This window comes from Prinia subflava, chromosome 2, assembly GCF_021018805.1.
Source record: "Prinia subflava isolate CZ2003 ecotype Zambia chromosome 2, Cam_Psub_1.2, whole genome shotgun sequence".
Classification (NCBI taxonomy): Eukaryota; Metazoa; Chordata; class Aves; order Passeriformes; family Cisticolidae; genus Prinia; species Prinia subflava.
In genome coordinates this window covers 96943600-96958600 of record NC_086248.1, presented here as the reverse complement: position 1 = coordinate 96958600, position 15001 = coordinate 96943600, and the positions used below count along the sequence as shown (strand labels likewise).

General features: G+C 40.0%; 1 protein-coding gene across 4 annotated transcripts in view; it reads left to right on the top strand.

Annotated features, from left to right (window-relative positions):
* Positions 1-14145, top strand: part of ENAH (ENAH actin regulator) — an 89765-nt gene extending 75620 nt beyond the window's left edge. For 2 of the 4 annotated variants that reach the window (XM_063391123.1, XM_063391121.1), the window contains 8 exons: positions 175-311; positions 695-749; positions 1046-1094; positions 3198-3264; positions 5662-5724; positions 9050-9128; positions 10335-10392; positions 11128-14145. In XM_063391123.1, the coding sequence (XP_063247193.1) occupies positions 175-311; positions 695-749; positions 1046-1094; positions 3198-3264; positions 5662-5724; positions 9050-9128; positions 10335-10392; positions 11128-11165 (546 nt within the window). In that variant the 3' untranslated portion in view covers positions 11166-14145. The remainder of the gene's footprint in view (positions 1-174; positions 312-694; positions 750-1045; positions 1095-3197; positions 3265-5661; positions 5725-9049; positions 9129-10334; positions 10393-11127) is intronic. The other 2 variants (XM_063391124.1, XM_063391122.1) reach the window with 1 other exon arrangement.
* Positions 14146-15001: the final 856 nt, after the last annotated feature.

The window sequence follows — 15001 nt, the reverse complement described above, 5'->3', positions numbered from 1 at the left end:
ACCAAGACATTTGGGGTAGGCTGAATTCATTAAGAAAAAAGCATCGCAGGATGTGCTGCCAGCCCATCCCGTTCTTTACCCAGTTGTGTCTTTCTTGCACGTGAACTTCGCTGGTTTCATGGAGTCAGCTCTCATTCTGTTGGCACATCTGCTGTCCTCTTGTGCACTCTGCAGGGTGAAGACTCCTCCAGTTCGAGTGGAGGAGGAGGAGGCTCTGCTTCATCCAAAACAGACGGTGGCCGTGGAAATGGACCCCTTCCCTTGGGAGGCAGTGGGTTGATGGAAGAAATGAGCGCCCTGCTGGCCAGGAGGTGAGGAGCTGTTCCTGCCCTGCTCCAGCTGCTTAGTTATCACACAGGTGGGATTTGGGGTGCCTGCTTGCAGCTGGCTGAGGATCAGATAGACAGCAGCTCGTGGTTGCTTTGGGAAGCATGATCGTGTTTCATGAATAGCCATTTTTATTTGAGTGTAATCCAGTACTTCTGTGTGAGCCTTTGTGCAGCAGTAGGGGCAGGCATACAGACTTCAAATTGCACAGTTGCTTTGGCAGGAGGGCTTTGCCTTTGAAGGTGTTTTGGAAGTACTTCTTAAAACACTAATTTTCAAGAGGCTGCATAAGTCTTTAATTGCAGTAAACAACCTTCTTCCATCTTAAAGCCATGATGAGCTTGGTAACTTCTGTCTCTGCTTACAGGAGAAGAATTGCTGAAAAGGGATCAACAGAACCAGAGCAGAAAGAAGATAAAACTGTGAGTTGAGAAGTTTTATCAAATTCACATTACTTAATACAAGGATTATCAGAGAGATTCTAGTGGTGTACAAGGTTATTTGTACTTTACTGTATAAATATACACACATATAACCACTATATTGTGAAGTGCTTGCTCATTTTCTATATGTAGTTGAGCAGAACCATTTCAAATATATATAAAACATGAAGTATTTAAACAGTTGAGATTGACTCTTGTGAATCTACCAGATTACAAAGATTTTTTTCTTCCCTCCTTGATCTTTCCCTATTCTCTCTCTTCTCCTTTTTAATCAGGAAGAATCAGAGTCTTCATCTTCTAAGGTTTCTTCAACAAGCACACCTGGTGAGTAGCTCAGGTTTGTGAACTCTGAGACTCTGTAATGCTGAAATGCTAAAATCTAGTGACAAATCTCAGTCAGCTCTGCTGAATTTTGGAGCCTGCCTCTTCTCCCATGATTACAGCCCGGGGTTCTGCTGTAGAATGGGTCCTGGTTCAGAAGATGATGGATAAAAATAACATAAGTGAATAAAGAATGTAAGTGCAGAGTGTTGAAATTCCTTGCCCATGATCCCTCTGCTGCAGAGGCAGTGTTTGGAGCTGCATAGCCAACACCTCTGCTGCAGTCAGTAAGGAAAACTCACACATTCTGCAGTTGGCCAAGAGGTATTGTCAGCATGCAGAGGTATTCAGAGTGTAAATTATTGTCTCTCAAGAGACACTCAAGACTTTCTTTTGCTGTTCTTCAGCAGTGCCTTGTTGTACCCTCAGTTTCCCTGGCCACCTCTCAGTACATACCTGCAAAAGAGGGGAGCTGTGCCATGTAACCCTGCAGTCTGTCATCCCAAAAAGCAGTGGAAGCAGAAGGGAAGTAACTGGATAATTCATATACCAGCATTCAGTCTGTTCCAGCTTCCTCTGCTGATTGCTTGCCCATGTGCACACTTCTCCTCTAGATAATTCAACCACTTGATGATGTGCAGGCCTTAATATTGAAAACTACTGCTGTAGTGTGAACAAAACCCAGGTGACACCTGGCTGGGGAATAAAAGGAGTGCTAGGAGTTCTGTGTCCAGATGGAAATAAGTGGCAAAGTTAGTATTGAGATACAGGCACTCATCTGGAGAAGCCAGACTGAAAGGAAATGAAGGACATCACACAAATCAAGTTTTTCACACACCCCCTTTTTTTTCTCTTAAGAGAGTCTGCTTCATTCTGTTAAACACATTCTGTTAAATACATTCTGTTAAGCAGAAAAGGCATTAGCCTTAGGAAAATGATTGCTTTTGGAACACTTCTCATAGTATAGGCCCAAAAAGAAGGAAATTAAAACCAGTGGAAGTGGTTCCTTTAATTGATGGTGATAAGAAGCCTCATCAAACCTGTTAAAAATGTCAAATGCATTCAGAATTTGACCATTCCCTTCCAGCTGAGAAATTTTCATCATATCTTCCTGTGAGATGCTCTGGTAATGCTGAGCCTCCTCACTGGAATAGGTCTTAAAAGTGTTTCAAGAGGAATGCTTGGCATCCTTGAGCAAACTGCAGCCATAGCAGAAGTTTCTCAATTTTGTAGATACTGCTAAAATCTTGCTAAAGTAACTCCTGTGGCAGGCCAAGTCCTGAAGACTGGTGTATAAAATTAATTTTAAGACTTATTACTGGCATAAGTAGCCTGTACTTAGCTGGGTTACAGACTATGCTGACAGACTTCTGCCATTTAGATATTCTCAGTATCCAGCTGCACCCCAGGGAATTTTCTGGTCAATGTGAGACTCTGAAAGGGCCTTTCTGCCTCTCTGCTTGCCCAGCTTAGCAGAGCTAAGCAATATGAAAGAAAGGGAGACCAAAGAAACTCCAAATCTGAAATGAAGACTGATAAGATCAGTGGCACACTGAGTCCTGAGTAAGTAATGATAGCAAGTAATAACAAAGCACACTACAGAGAGGCTGTTTTAACTTGTGCAGGTTGTAAGGAATGAACCTTCTTCTTTCTTGTTGCTGAAAGATACTCGAGTTGTGTCAGGTTGTATCTGCTGGCATGTCACTGAAACTGGCACTGAATTAATTTTATATTATTAACAGTTTAGGAAAACTCCTTTAGTTTCAAAACCTCTTCCTCAAGTATTTGAAGCTGACTGGTTACAGAATTCCATGTTTCACAACTGAAGCAATCCAATATATAAAGTATAGGCAGGCCTTCTCCCAGCTGGATTAAGAATCAAATGGCTTTTACAGTGTCTGGGAGACCAGTGAGACTTTCAGATACTCTCGCTTGATGCATTCACAGGTGAATCCAACAGGAGATAGGTTAATATGAAACAGCTAAAGCAATGTGGTAAAAACACCAAGCAGCTGACTTGAGTTGCCAGATGCTTGAAGTTTCCTCACATAAATTACACAGTGAATAGAAAAAAATAGTTTTTAATCTCCTCACTCTGCTTTCCAGAACTAACAAGAAAACCTTGGGAAAGGACAAATACAGTGAATGGAAGCAAGTCACCTGTTATTTCCAGGTACTCCCCTTTGTCTTTTCCTTACATTTGTTCTTATTGAGCATCCTGCTAAAGATACTGGACTAGAACAGTAAAGGTCACCTTATATTGTTAAAAGCAAAATACGTGGGTTTAAAATTGCTGCTGTGAAACTGCTTTTAGTTGTTTTAAGTATGAATGAAGAGTTGCTTTTGGAGGACGCTAATAAGTGAAATTTTTGACAGTAAAATCAAAAGTAGTACCCAGAAGAGTTTCTTTAACAATTGCTGGTGTATAACCTAAATTAATAAGGTGCATATTTGCCTACAGCAATGTTTCATTCTTTATTTTGAAGTCTGAAATTTCCTGCAAGGTGAAACCAAATTCAGTTCATATATTCAGTAGTAAATCTAGACAACAGGTGTTCTTTCTATTTTTCTGCTATTCATAGAATGCCTGCGTGGATATTTTGGCCATCTTGGTAAGATTTGATTCTGTGACAACTTTCAGCAGCTCTACCAATCTAAGAAAGTCCATCCTAAAGAAGTGTAGAAATATTTTACATCCTTCAGTGCATCAACAAGATTTTGGTAACTTGTCAGCTAGAACTCTGTGGAAGGCAGGGGGTGTTTTGGTAGGTGTTTTCAGTAAGTGAAATGGCTACTTTAGCAATTTTTTGGAGGTATATTTAATTGTTTTTTACTTTAAGCAGAAGGTTCATTTAGAATTCCTGTGTATTGTGTACACAGAGGTTAAAGGGTCTTGGCCCCTGATAATCTTGAGAAAGGTACCAGAATTTCTTGAGAGAAAACAAAAGAACATGTTCAACTTGGGAATGTTTTGTTTGAAATTACTTGAATTCTCCTTAAAATTTGCTTGTTGGAAACAACTACAGAAGATTGGGCGATCAGAGAATAAAAAACAATTGTTCTCTGTGTGGCCTCACTTGTAGCTGAGATTGCCCTTGAGGTCTTCAGTTCTAAAATCGAACACTAAACACTCTCAGTGTCTTTGTCTGTCTGTTAGAATAAATCCAGGAGTTTGAGGTGTCTGCAGCCTTGGTTCTGGTTGCTTGCCTTGTTTTTTGTCAAGAAGCAGGTGCCATTTATGGTGATGTTCTCTCTGCCACTGTCAGTGTAACAAAATCCTGCATCCCCTTGGGCCTGGACTTTCCCCTGCCCTCCTCCCCCTCACCCCCCAGCAGGTCTGACCTGCTTTAACCAAGGTCCCTTGTGCTGATACCTTGATCTGCTTCAAAATGTGGCACTGAGGGGGACCTTGTCACAGAAATAATTGGTGTAAGGAGTCCTAAAGAGCGTTTTAGAGTTCATATTTTGTAAGACCATTGCTAACCCAGCCCTTTGGCTGTAGATACTTTGCTCAAACTGCTTATCCAGAGGGTAAAGGGATTAATAAGTAGGACAACTCTTTGGGGGAGTCTGGGATGTTCTGAAGTCTTGATTCTACCTGCTCCTACAGCAGTAGGTTTTTGTAAACTGTTTCATGCATCCAGTTTCACTGATCTGTTTCCAGCTGGTGAAATTCAGAGGTTGCTGAGGTCTGTCTAAAAATGTTTTCTGACCTAGAGGAATAAAGAGGATTTTTGAGATTTCTCTTGGATGCATTGGGGCACTCTCTCCATCAAGCTTTTGTCTTCATTCATCCAGTGGAAAATGCGGATAGAATTTAACTTAATGTGAGCTTCCCTGGTATATACTCTAACAGTACTTCCAAAATAAGAATTCTCTGTTTATTTAAAATCAATATTCTTTTCCAGTGCTGTCATAACCTGCTGGAAGGTGCCATAGCACATACTTTAGACCTGCTGATACAATTTTCTAGTCAGTGTTGATGGCTTGCTCTGCCAGGATGAGGAAAATTTCATGGAAAGAGATGTTAGAAGAAGTCTCTCTTTGAATATCCTCGTATTTTTCTTTATTCTCTACATCTGCCAAGTCTCTCTCAGCGAGCAGCTTGTTAAACTAGCTTTGTTTGAGTGAGTTAGGCAAGGGGAGCTGCTGTCTGAAACACTAACACTGTGTTTGTCAGAAGGGGATTTCTTTCACCAGGCAGGGCTGGAGAGCCTGCTCCTGACCTCTGCAGGGAGGATGTGAGCCACTTACAGGGATTAAGCAAAGCACACTTAGGTAGCTGGCAAGTCAGCAAAATTCTCTTCTGAGCTTCCACAGAGGTGGATGATGCAGTTGTTGTTATTCAGAATGAATAAGTATTTAAGAAGAAGTGTTAGTATCCTCTCTAAAATCAGGCCTTTTCTTTTCGTAGCAAACAGAAAAGACTTAAGCTGTGGGCTTTTAGTATTTCCCAAAACATGCAAGTAGAACTCTTGAACCTACTGAAACCCCTTGTGTTTAAGGTGCTAAAATTGAACAAAATAAGACCTATTATAGCTTTTAAAGGTAGTGTTTCTCCCCCTAATAGACGGGAATCTCCATGGAAAAATCTGCTTGCTTCTGAAAACAGGTTCTATGATTCATTAAACAGGTATCATCCTGTTGGGATTTGAGACTTCCTAATAACCCCTTTGACCAGTTCAGGGTTGGGCTTTTTCTACATGGGTTGGTAATCACCACATGCACCACCAGATTCCTCCCCCACATTTTGTTTGTCCAGCTGAACCCACTTTTGGACTGGTTAGAAGCAGATGGTGCCAAAGGCAAATTGAGATGCCTTAAGAACCAGGTATGAATGTATATAAAATACTGGTTTTCTGGCAGGCTCCACCTGCAGAGCTACAAATTCCTGTTGAATATGCCAGGATCTAGTGGACCATTTGCAATGTTTTAAGAAGCAGGTTTTCAAAACTGTAAGTTTAGATACAGAGGAACAGGAATTAATTTTCTAGGTGTGTTTTCACGCCTGCTTTTTGATTAAAGACTTTTTAAACATAAATTAATGTTTCTATTTGGAACATATTCACAAGTTAATTAACATCATGTATATTTTTTGCTGGAAATCAAAGTTTTACTCTCTAGTGGTAAGAAACTACTGACATTGAAACCCTTCAGGTTTTGAGAGCTTTCCAGAGGTAAATGTGTTACAGAGCCCCTCAGAATTACTGAGTCAAATTCCAGCTTTGTTTTTCATGAAGGCTTTCTTTGTGGTGATTACTTAATCTTTTTGTATGAAAAGTTCCCCTCTTAGCTACTTATCTCGGGTGGTGTATTCTGCATGTTGGCATGAATAAAATCATTCCTTTGCATGCTTGATTGAAGGTGTGTCAGGGACTGTCAGGGTTCCCTCGCTGTCCTGTTACGCAATGCTATGAAGAACCACACGGGAGAGCTCTTTAGCCACGTTGGGATCGAATGGCTGGGAAGATTTTATTCACTAAATTTCAATAGTTACTGTTTTCCTAAAGGACAACTGCATTCAGGCTGAAAAAGGAAAATAAATAGCATAATCTGGGGAGGAACACAGCTAGATTTTCCTGAGATTAGAAATTATCTATTTTGCTAGTTATGGTATTTCAGTATTTGAATTAAGAATGTCTTGCATTTTGGAAAGCAAAAAGGGAACAAAGACATTGTCGAGACTGAGGGGCAGGGTTCATAATGAAGCTTTTCCTCTGGAGCTTTTTAACAGATAGCAGCAGTAGATAGTTATGGTGGGTAAAACTGACTTTTTGTTCTAAAGACATAAAGAAAAAGAAACAGTCAGTTTGCAGAGCTTTCCTTTGAAGTCATCTTATTAATACATTAAATGCATAAGTAATTTTAAAAAAATTAAAGTGTACTCTTTGTTGGGTTTTTCCATTAGGGCAGGCACTAGATGTCTGTCACCAATTGCCAAGAGCTGCATTTCAGAGGATTTTTTCCAATCGTATTGGATAAATGCTGTCATGCCATAGTGTATGGGAACAGAACTATAGTCAATGGAAATTATCAGAAATTATATATCAACTGTCTGAAAAACTCAGCTGTTCTGCCTGGAGTAAGTCAGGGCTCACAATTTCAAGTGTAAACTTCAAGTAACTCTTTAAATATGAGATATCTGATGAAACAGAATTTGCCAAAGATCTCAGCTGATGGATGTTTTTGAGCAAGGAGTTCTTCCATACTGAACTAAGCACTGTAACATGTAAAGAGTTTTGTAAAAGATCCTAAACTGTGGTTTGCCTTCATAGCATTAGTGCACACAGTAGGTTCTCTGGTGGTTGCAAAGTGAATTCTATTTTCCAGCTTCTTTCACTATCAAGTTATTCAATATTTCATCTTCTGTCTTACTGGGTGGATTGTATGTTTAATTTTGGTGTGTTTCAAGCAATAGTAATTAGCAATTTCTCTCTGGGAATCTAAACTGTGTGGACTTAAGTCTTTACAGCTGTGACAACTGAGGTTTGTGATCCCAAGGGAAGAACAAGTATCAAATCAACATTTGATGTATGCATCCTTTTCTGTTGGGAGTCACATTTTGAGTGTTGTTCTTCAGTTAGCAAGTCAGAAAACAGTCCTTCAGGTTGTAAAAGTCAACAAGACAATCTAGTGTGAGGTTCATTCAGCTCTTACTGAACAAAACCAGTGTAATAGGATAATTTCCTTATGGATAAACTCCTGTCTTGTCAGGGAAAATGCATGAAAGCTCAATTTTTTTTTTTTTTGGTTCCTGTCCACCTTCATTGCAGTAAATCAGTCTGCACCCTCATGTAACAAATGCAGAAAAATGCAGTGCTAAATGAATTCCTCCTATGTAGGAATTTTGAAGGGACACACTGAGTGTAGGCCAGGGCAATAAAATAGAATCCAGCTTAGTGTACTTTATACTCTGCCCTCCTTAAAGCTAGCATAATGTGATAATTCTAAACATCAGGAAAACCTCTTGTGATGAATTGTCAGGAATTTTATCTACAGCTTCTTTTTGGCTTGAAGTTTGATAGGTAAGGGAGGGAGAATGCTAGCCAAGGTGTAAAATGTATTTAAGAACAGCAGAACATTGCTCCCTCTTTGGAGAACCCTTTTGGTGTTCCATGTCTGTGAACATCCAGGCTCTGTCTCTGCTCATAGCTCTAGTAAGTCCATGAGTCTGAATTACCCCTTGAATGAAAGAGGGCATCAGGAAAGAGCAGTGGAAAGGCAGGAAACCCCCTTCTTTTGGAATCTGTGTTTAAAATGCAAGGTGATCTAGGTAAGCAAGTTTTTGATGTCTAAACCAGAGTATTTCATAAGCAAACACCAAACATGACATAGTCCAGAACATTAGAAATTCCTCTCGAGTATCACTTGATAAATCTTGCTGCTGTTACAGTATTTGCTTTCAGTAGCTTTAGAAAGCAACTGATGGAGTAACTGAGGTTGCAGAGGAGTTGGATAACATTGCTTGGGTCTGTCAACTGTTGAAAATCCCCCAGGCTGGTTGCTCAGCATTCATACAGTCAGCATCACCATGCAGTCATTAGTTAGTGGGAGTGCTTCCTTGGGAGAGCCTCTTTTGAATGAGCAAGCAGTTAAAAAAGGAAAGTACTTGACATTTGAAGGCATTCAGCTTTTCATGCCCATTATGAAGAAATCAGAAACCACTGACAGTGAAATCTGTCTGCTGCTTTGAAAGTTCTTGTTTTGAACTAATAACTCTTATGATAATTAATATTTCCAGTGTGTGGAAAATATTCTTGGGTGTTGCTTTCTATTCTCTGTGGTATTTTGGGTCTGCTTGGTTTTTCCCAGCCTCCCACTCACAACTTTTTTTTTGCATTCTGATTTTTTACTATGTTTTTGTTAGACAAATGTCAGCAATTTTGATGGGGGAGTCCTATGTACCCTGTAATAATGAGCAACCAGTAACTCATGGATTTTGTGTTTTTGTGCTGCAGACCAAAATCTACACCAACGGGACAGCCCAGTGCCAATGGAGTACAGTCAGAAGGTCTAGACTATGACAGATTGAAGCAGGTATGTGTGTAATGCTTCAAAAAAGATTGCTGTGTAAGTTGGATATGAGGACTTGCAGCTGTCCAGTACCTACTGTTAACTGTTTTGTTAGCCAGTTCCAAAGTTAATGATTTAGTAATTACTGGTCTTTATTTTTGTCCCAGCATGTTTCAGTATGCTTAGGAGCTGGAGCTGTAGGATGGTGGCTTAGACAGCCCCGGTAGTTTCTCACAAAATTCCTGCTTTGTTGACATTGTGGATGGAACTGGGAAATCAGTTTGCCTGGAAAACCTTTCCTTCTCTTCTCTGTACCCAAACAAGCCAAGAAGCCCTTGGGGCAGCCCTAGCAGAGCAAGTATCACCATGTTTTAGGATCAGTGTGAGCACCCGTGGTCACAGGTTTGGCGGTGGAAGAGCATCCAGGGGTGCTGTCTGTTGTGTAGCTCTCCAGTTCAGGAGCAAAGGAATCCTGTGGGAATTGTGGAGTTGGAGGTGAAGGATCTCCAAGTGGTGTTAGGATCAATGGGTCCAACCCCAGGTGGGGAGGGAGATTCTGGTGCAGGCTGCAGCTCGGTGGGTAATTCTAGAGCCGCTTTTACTTTGGCAGCAACTTTCAGTTGCTTCTAGACCATGTCCCCACATAGTGGCTGACTTTAGGTTGGGTTGTGGATCGGTTCTGGATTGGGTCCTGCCTCAACAGGTGGGTCTAGAGTGGCTTCTGGCCTGGTGAGTGGTTCTGGAGGAGCTGAGAGGAAAGGACAGAAAAAACAGCAAGCAGGGTCAGCCCTTCACTCTGTTACCTTCATTCCATCACATTCCATGGGAACTGGGACCTTGATACCTTGATTACCTTTTTTGGTTTTTTGTGTTTTTTCCCCTTGGAATACTTTCTTGGCTTGTGGAGTTAAGTGAGCTCCTTTGCATTCCACATCACATTTCACCTGTAGCAAAGCTTTCTCATTCTTATCCCTTCTCCTCTCATAAATTCTACAGGAATCAATTTGTGGCACTTCTAGGGACTGTTTTTTCTGCATTGTACCTGCACTAATAACATTCTAGGGATGCCTTAGGTTTTGAGGATTAACTTGGAAGCTGAGGGGTGGGTTATGCTTCTCAGAAGGGTTAAGGATTAATGGGAAGGAATTCTGCATTTCTCTCCACAGAAATTTACAAGTAGCAAAACTGATCTGTTTGCTAATCTGTTATTTATGCTCTGCCACATTTTAGGACATTTTAGACGAAATGAGGAAGGAGTTAACGAAATTAAAGGAAGAACTCATTGATGGTAAGTATTGCTCTGTTCACTGCTGCTGCTCAGTTTTAGAGTAGCTGCAGGTGCTTTAAAATGTAAATAAAATGTATTGGTAGCCTGAGAGCGATTTATTGGTAAAAGTAGCTTTGTTCTTCATCTGGTGGCAAACCACTGGTGCCAGACCTGTTCCAATTGCTGTGCTTCAGTGATTTGTCTCCTGGGGGTTTTGTTCTAGTAGAGCATTGACACCAGTGTGTCTTTTAAGGGTGGCTGAAGTGATGCTGTATTTGAGTGATTTGAAGTTATCCTTAGTATCACATGGTGCTAGGTGGGTTATTTTTAAATCATCCAGAGCTGCTGAGGTAATACGTATTTCAAAACTGGTAATGTTCAGAGGAGAACTGTGCTCCCAGCTCAGTTTTCATTTTTATTTTTACAGAAGCTATTTTCCTATGTAGTCTTCTGTATTTAAAGAAAACTTGTTAAGAAAGCATAACCTTAAAGATCCACCTGTCAGGAATTAAATAAAACTCTGTGTATGATTTACTATTTTGGTGGAGGTGGGAACTAAAAATTAAGTTTTTAACATAAATTTTACAGGAAGAAAGAAGGTAGTGCCTGGTTGGTAATGCCACTTGTCTGAAGCCACTCGGGGCTGCCTTAGGTGTAGGTTGTTCCTGTTGTGAGAGCAGGGTGAGCCTGCTTTGAGTTGTGTGTTCAGCTTCCTGCCCTGACTCTGATTTGCTGACTCTGTCTCTCTCTCTGCAGCTATCAGGCAGGAGCTCAGCAAGTCCAACACTGCATAGAGAGACTCGTACTAAGCCGATGTGACTCTTTAACTTGATATAAAACTGACTACGTTTTGTGAGCTGTTAGAAGAAAACGGAGACAGACAGACAGACACTCGGAAGGAGGGAGAAACAACCTATTCTGAAAAGCTTCAGACACATCACTCTGGTGATAATGCTATTCCCCTCCTAGTTTGCAGCTTTTTTCTGACCTTTACAGCAGGGTGGAAAAGACTCCTAAAGTTACTGTAATGATTATGCAGAAATTCCTACATCTATCAGACAAGATCACAGTGCTTTGAAGTCTACTCATGTCAAGGTAAAATTGCACATGTTTCAGAATTTGTTGTTAAGACAAAAAAACAGGGAAAAGCTTGGGAAGGCTTTTCAGAGAGGTTTTCTTTGTTAATGAAGGAGTTAGCAAGTTATACTGTTGTACTTCAAATGTATCTCAGGTTTGTCTTCCTATCATATCTGATATTTCCATGAGTAATTAAAGAGATCAGATGTGTAGAGGTTCAGTTCACAAGACAAGGAAAAATTAGAGACACGTGCTTTTAAAGGGCAATATTTGTAAGTAAGGATGACCTAGACGGTGATGACATATCAAGATTTTGGAATTTTATGATAGGAAGCCTCTCTAGTTAGCCTTCATGCAATTTTCTAGGAAAATGAAAAAAAAAAAAAAGCAAATACAGTCCAGAGTTTAAAGATGTAGATGCCTTCCTACATTGTTACGATGCTTTACCAAATCTAAGACTTCGACATAAAGCGAATCAGCAGTCAAATGTAAATCATTAGTATGTTGTAGATTTACAGTAGATTTTGGGGCTTTTTTTAGATTTATGCATGTGGACATTTTGTAATGTAACACAACACAGCCAGCTTTTTAATTAAAAGAAAAATTGCATGTCACAGAGTAGCCTTTTCATTTGTAAGGCTTAATTTATGCCCAGAAAGATGTGGGAAGAGGGAGGGGGAAGGTGACACATTTTTATTACTTTCTACACTTTTTCTTCATCTTACATGCATGTGTAATAATGAGGAAAACATGACTTTTATCAGTAACCATGTTAATGGAACCAGGTACTTGATCCTTTTGTATCTTTTTTCAGTTTTCTATTTGAAATTCAGTAATAACTTCCAGTAATGGTTCTGAAACTCCCACATGAACCAAACTCGTTTCTCGGTGAGAGAAAAAACGTTGCAGGCATCTGACTTGCTGGGGATGCCCCTGTGTAAGTGCGTTGTCCTTCACCTTTTCACCGTGACCCTCCACTTCACTCTTTTCTGACACTCCTTTATTTTGGTTGTTTAATGAAACAGAACAGCAGAAATTACCTGAGAACGATCAGGTCACACGAAATGGCCCCTTCTCCTCCTAATTTATCTGCCACCCTCTTTTCCAAAAAAACTCAAAACCAACAAAAAACCCGCACGGCTCCACACGACACAAACCCTGAAAAAACCAGCGATGATATGGTTTTGCTCAACAATTTGAGAATCATTTTAGGGAAGGTGATAACCTCTCTCTTTCCCAGGGTTTTCAATTTTATGAGTGTAAATTTTTACATTTTCTTATTTTGGTTTTTTTAATGTGGTAAAGTTCAGTGGAATAGAAATTCTGCAAATTGGCTCTGTAGTGCTTTGGACAAAGAATATGGATCAAAATCTTCCCTTTTCCTTTGCACTGTCCAATTTTCTAAGCTGTGTTTGCTTTGGGATCCGTTCAGATCCAGAAGAAAAGTTTACTTACAACTTGTGGAGCGGTTTGCTTACAAGTACAGGCAGCTCCATTCGTGGCACAGATGCTTTCAATAACAGACTGTCTAGAGCGCTGAACACCAAAGCAAAACAGCACTTAACAGCTTCAGAAAGGCTTCAGTAGGAAATTTTTCTCCCATTCAAACATTGCCTGATCTTATAGGTTCAGATTCTAAGGGAAGACAACAGTGGAAATATTGCCTAACTCCATTTATTAACTTTTTTTTTAAAAAAGAGGAGAAACAACATCACTTTTGTGCATGCATTTGTTGAAGGTATTAACAGGAAAAAATCCATAGCAAGCTTGTCAAGTACTGTTTTTCTCAAAACAAGAGGAGGCATTTTCATCTTTGTTGATGTAGCTTTTTGTTTTACACAGACTCTTTGAGTAAGGATGTTTACCCTTGTCAGAAATCACGTTTGATTCGTTTCTAGGAGGGTTCAGGAGTTACATAGTGGAATAGCATGGATGGCTATAAGTGGTCCAAAATTAAAGGCTGAACTTCTAGATTGTGCAAGGAACTGGCTTATGCACTAAACGTTTTGTGCCTTGGTCTACAATTAACATGATTTCTGTTTAAAAGAAAAAGGAACAGTTGTTGTCTTTTTGTGCTGCTTCTACATACATACTTTCTGTAATCCCAGCCTGCAGAACTGGTTCTTTCCAGAAAATCGGATTGAATTAAAGATTACTGTAGACATTTCCTGACCTACTGACAGTTGCACCATTTCCAGAGATTTCAGTATTGAAAATGAACTGCAGAAGCTACGATTATTTTGCTTACTGGTGACTAAGTTCTTTAAAAACCATATTGTGGTGGTTCTGTGCTTTTGTACATCGGATGTCTTAAGCTGAGGGCAGTTTAAGGGATCCTTCCTTTTGCCAGGAGGGCGTTGCTTTCCTCAACACTGTGATCTGACCTGTGATAAACCTGCACTAGAGACAAGTGGCTACCGAGTCAACCGCAAACCAACTGAATGTAAAACCCTTAGTGCTGGTGCTGAAATCTCTTCAGACAGTCATAATGATTTCCAGTTCGTTGTTTTAAAGTTATCAAGTGTCAATCAAAGACTGAAGCTGTTCACTAATGAATGTTGACTTTTCATGCATTTAGGTTTACCTTCTTTTTAGTTTCTCAGTTCATTCTCTGCTATTTTTATCATATTGTGTCATTTTAAATTTCTTACATGCTAACGTTTTGTTTGAGCGAATGAAATAAAATTGCAATATATACACGTTGCCACCATTTATTTCTGGAACCTTGTAGAAGACTCTCTGAGATTTACTACTCAATGTCCCCAAATTTTTAATGACTGTGATCATTCCTTACTCCTTGATTCCACCTCTCCTTTCTGTTTCTCCATCAGAAGATCCAGTAGAGAACAGTGAAGACTTAACCTTATAAAGAATGTAACTGCAGGGACTGTGTACATTCATGAATGGTAACTGCTGTACATAAATTAAAATTCATTTCAAATGTATAATGTGATTTACACATGGTGTATACACACTTTGGTCTCCGTATCCACAGAGAACATGGGAGGGAGAAGGAAAGACTGGGGAGGAAATAATTGCAGTCAGTCTGACTTCTTCCCTTGCTGCTTTTATGTTCATGACTTATTTTCAATACTGTAATAAAGCAAACCTACCATGGCAGATCATTAGAGGTTTGTGTGCACTGAGGACAGTTTTGCTCCATTTATCTTACAGCAGAACACTGAGCAGAGCTGCTCAGATGCTCTTGACTTGACATCCTGAAGTTGTACTTCACTGCTGCTGTTGTTTGGCAAACGTTGGTCCCAATGCCAAGTTTGGCACTACCCTTAATGACTTATAAAGGTTTGGGATTTTTTAAATAAAACTATCACTAGATTCTAAAATGGTCTGCTGTTCTTGGGGCAGTGTTTAGGCACCAGGTGTAAACATTCCTGATTTAAATGACCTAACAGTGTTACCAATTCAGTCCATCGGTGTCAGGAGATGGGTGGTAGCTGCTTTTTAATGTTGTGTATTAAAGGGTAGGGAGAGGGTCTGTGGTTGATCAAAGTGGGGATTGTCATGGGCTCTTCTGAAAATGTCTAATTGGGCT